The sequence below is a fragment of the Rattus norvegicus genome, chromosome 15, assembly GCF_021556685.1.
Source record: "Rattus norvegicus strain SHRSP/BbbUtx chromosome 15, alternate assembly SHRSP_T2T, whole genome shotgun sequence".
Lineage (NCBI taxonomy): Eukaryota > Metazoa > Chordata > Mammalia > Rodentia > Muridae > Rattus > Rattus norvegicus.
Genome location: NC_141548.1, coordinates 29,464,526 through 29,467,680, shown reverse-complemented (window position 1 = coordinate 29,467,680; position 3,155 = coordinate 29,464,526). Strand labels below are relative to the sequence as shown.

The 3,155-nt window shown below is 41.5% G+C and overlaps 1 protein-coding gene across 1 annotated transcript; it reads right to left on the bottom strand.

Annotated features, from left to right (window-relative positions):
- Nucleotides 1-1,003: 1,003 nt before the first annotated feature.
- On the bottom strand, nt 1,004-2,016 carry Trav12-3 (T cell receptor alpha variable 12-3). The gene is made up of 2 exons (NM_001408611.1): nt 1,851-2,016; nt 1,004-1,671 (listed from the first exon to the last, which is right to left on the bottom strand). Exons 1-2 carry the CDS (start codon nt 1,897-1,899, stop codon nt 1,322-1,324), a joined length of 399 nt encoding a protein of 132 aa, NP_001395540.1. The 5' UTR covers nt 1,900-2,016; the 3' UTR covers nt 1,004-1,321.
- Between the last annotated feature and the right edge of the window lie 1,139 nt (nt 2,017-3,155).

Here is a 3,155-nt window from a genome sequence, read left to right as displayed (position 1 = left end):
GTTCTTGGTCTTCCACGAATATATTAGGATTCTTAGCTTGGTGTTTTTGTGGGATACCTAACAGTAGAAGTGTGGGTGTCACTGTCTCCTCTGACTGCCCATTAGATCCTTTGCCTCCTATTGGGTTGTCTCATCAAGATCTGATATGGAGGTTTCTGCCTGGCTCTTTTTTAACTTACCATTCTGTGTTTGGTTGCTGTCCCTGGAAGGCCAACTCTTTTCTGAAGGGAAATGGACAAGTGTGTCTGAGGAGGAGGAGAGGGTGAGTCAACTAGGAGGAATATAGAGAGGGAAAACTAGAGTCCGGAGATATCGATGGAAACATTAAACTGATGTAACAGCTGTGGAAATCAGTGGGAAGTATTCTCATGAAGCTAAAAGAGGAAGACTTACAGGTTCCATCTATGTAATTTCTGAATAAATATATCTGAAGGACGTTGTTGCATCTCACTAAAGAGATAGATGTTCAACTCTGCTTATTTCCACTCTGTTCAAAATTGCTATGGAATGAAGGCATCCTAGATATTCATCAATAAAAGAATGAATAGTGAAAATTTGGTGGAGATATATATTATATGTGTGTGTGTGGGGGGGTGGGTGTGGGTGTGGGTGTGGGTGTGGGTGTGTGTGTGTGTAATTAAGCAATGGAGAAAAATGAAATTATAGAATTCCCATGAAAATACTGTAGTGTGAATTATTGTCCTCATACAGAAAAGTGCATATGAATTTTAGTTTCTAATTTTTATCTCTATGTACTCATGTGACTATGAATGTGTGTAGAAAGCTGCACATAAAGTGAAAGGGGAACTCAGGGAGATGACTAGGGAGGTAATGGAGCACAAGGTAGAATGGGGAACGAGGAAATGGTAGAGGGGATAAGCTTGGGAATGGGTCAACCAAAAGTAAATGTGTATGAAACTGCCATAGAGAAGCCTGCTTACTTTGTAAGCTAGCTTTCAAAAATTAGAAAACAATTATTTTTATTGAAAGATTTTTAAAAGCACAGGGTTGTAGAGTTAATGGTTGTCTTTATGGCATGGTATGTGGTAAGCCTTATGGCCATGTGTTTTGTCTTCCAGCTCAACATCATATGCCCTTTAGTAGTGTGTGCATTATTGTATAACCACCCACATGTAAGAAGAAAACAGTGGAAAGTATTTCACCTGTACTAGTAATGTGCCTTTCCTATCAGGATTACTTTTTTTCTTAATGTTAAAATACGTTCCAGGATAATCAAGCCCTCTGAATTCCTGCTTATAAGTCCCACAGTATAGAATAGAATGGAAACAGAATGTCTCTGCTGTGTGGTCTGTGACCTTTGTCAGGGCTTGATGCTGCACAGTAGGTTTGCATGCAGGCTGCAGGTGTCTGGGGAGTACTGTGTGCTCACTGCACACAAGTAGAGAGCAGAGTCACCGGGCTGGGAATCTCTGATGTGCAGGAAAACATGTAGGCTGGCTGTATTGAGCTGAATTGTGAATCTGCCTTCTTCCTTTTCACCAGTGGAGAAGATGGACAGTAGCTCCTTGGGTTCTTTCCCAGGATGTTGTCTGTACCATGCGAAATACTGAGAAGCACTACTGCTGAAAGTGCAGTTGAGAGAAGTCTTGGCTCCCTCTGGGACAGTGAGAGATTCTGGGCTCTGCTGCACCTTCTGCTGACTGCTCACCCCTGTGCAGAAAGACAAAGGTCACAAAATCAAGACTAGATGCATATGGATTCTAACACTTTTCCATGGGCTTCTCACTTCCTAATTGGAGATTTAAAATACCTGAGTTTCTACCATTTGCCTGGAGCAGGCAAGAACTTTACATCTCACACCTATATCCCAAAGGAATTTCCAAACTTACCATTTAGCTGGAGCCACAGGACCACTAGTGAAACACTCAAGGATTTCATTCTCGCCTCCTCCTTCTTCACTGAGGACTGAAATCCTCAACTCTAAGTTGACAACTAGAAAAGGGATCTTTTTGTGACCTCAGAAGCACCAAGCCTTTCTGCCCCCCTTTCTTTGCCCCCTCCTCCTCTTCCTGTACTCTTCTTCTCCCCACTCCACCCCATCCCCCACCTCTCTCCCTCTTGAGATCTTTGCTGAAGATCCCAAAGAAAACACTGCCATCTTGTGGACTCGTGAAAGTTAGGACTGGGGGAGGGGGGACAGGGGACAGGGATAGGCGAGCTTGTTTGTTTACACTTAGCAGATGTTGTCCTCTTTCTCTGTAATAATAGGTTTCACTCATAAGTAGTCACCTGCACTAAAAAGTCACCTATGAAAAGTCTGCAATGGAAATCTGAATGAGTTTGTTTGGTTTTGGGTTTTTTTGTTTTGTTTTGTTTTGTTTTGTTTTGTTTTTGACAGCATAACTGTAACTCTTATCACCTTGGACATCTTCATTAAATCTTTTTAAGTTTAGTTTTTATTTCTGAGTTTTTTTATTATTCATTCCTTGTGTTTCACACCATGTAGCCCAATTCCACTCATATCCAGGGCACTTTTTATCTGTCTTCCTCCCTTGTAACCTTCCTCCCCCCGCCAAAAGCAAAATAAAAAACAAACAAAAATAAACAAAATGAAAAAATTCTCATTGCATACATACTGTGTGACACACTATGATATATTTCAAGCTTCAGAGATGGTCTGGACAGGATGTTTATTTAGATGGGAGCTAGAAAGACCTGGAATTCATTCTATTTGGAGCCAGGACCAAGTTTGTGTGTGAACAGAATTTTACTTGAGTTGGTACAGGAGACGGGGGTGAATGCCACACCTAAACTGTAAATAAAAATTAGTGAACTTGTTCATTCCTCTAATTATTCTCTTTTCTTGATTCATTTCTGTTGAGAGAAATTGATCTGTGAAAGTTCTTGATGAGGTTTCTCTCACCCTCCCACTTTCTGACTCTTACCTTCTCTATCTCTCCCCTTTCTTTCTTCTCTCTCTTCTTCCCCAACCCTCTCACTTTATCTCACTCTCCATTTCTAACACATCATCAAACCATATGTACAGGGGAACATCTCTGCCAGGGCTGAACTAGGACCACATAGAAACCAGTCAGGAAACAACTGTCCTGCAGGACTCTGAGGCTCCACGTCCAGGAAAGTAAATATCAGTTTGGATCAACTCAACAGAGCAGCAGTGTTGGTTCAGACTTTGG

Excerpts from the sequence above, each read along its gene's own strand:
- Trav12-3 (NM_001408611.1), bottom strand. The coding sequence starts at position 1,899 with ATGAAATCCTTGAGTGTTTCACTAGTGGTCCTGTGGCTCCAGCTAAAT. Across the intron at positions 1,672-1,850 it reads CCTGTGGCTCCAGCTAAATG|GGGTGAGCAGTCAGCAGAAG; the intron begins GTAAGTTTGGAA and ends CTTTCTGCACAG.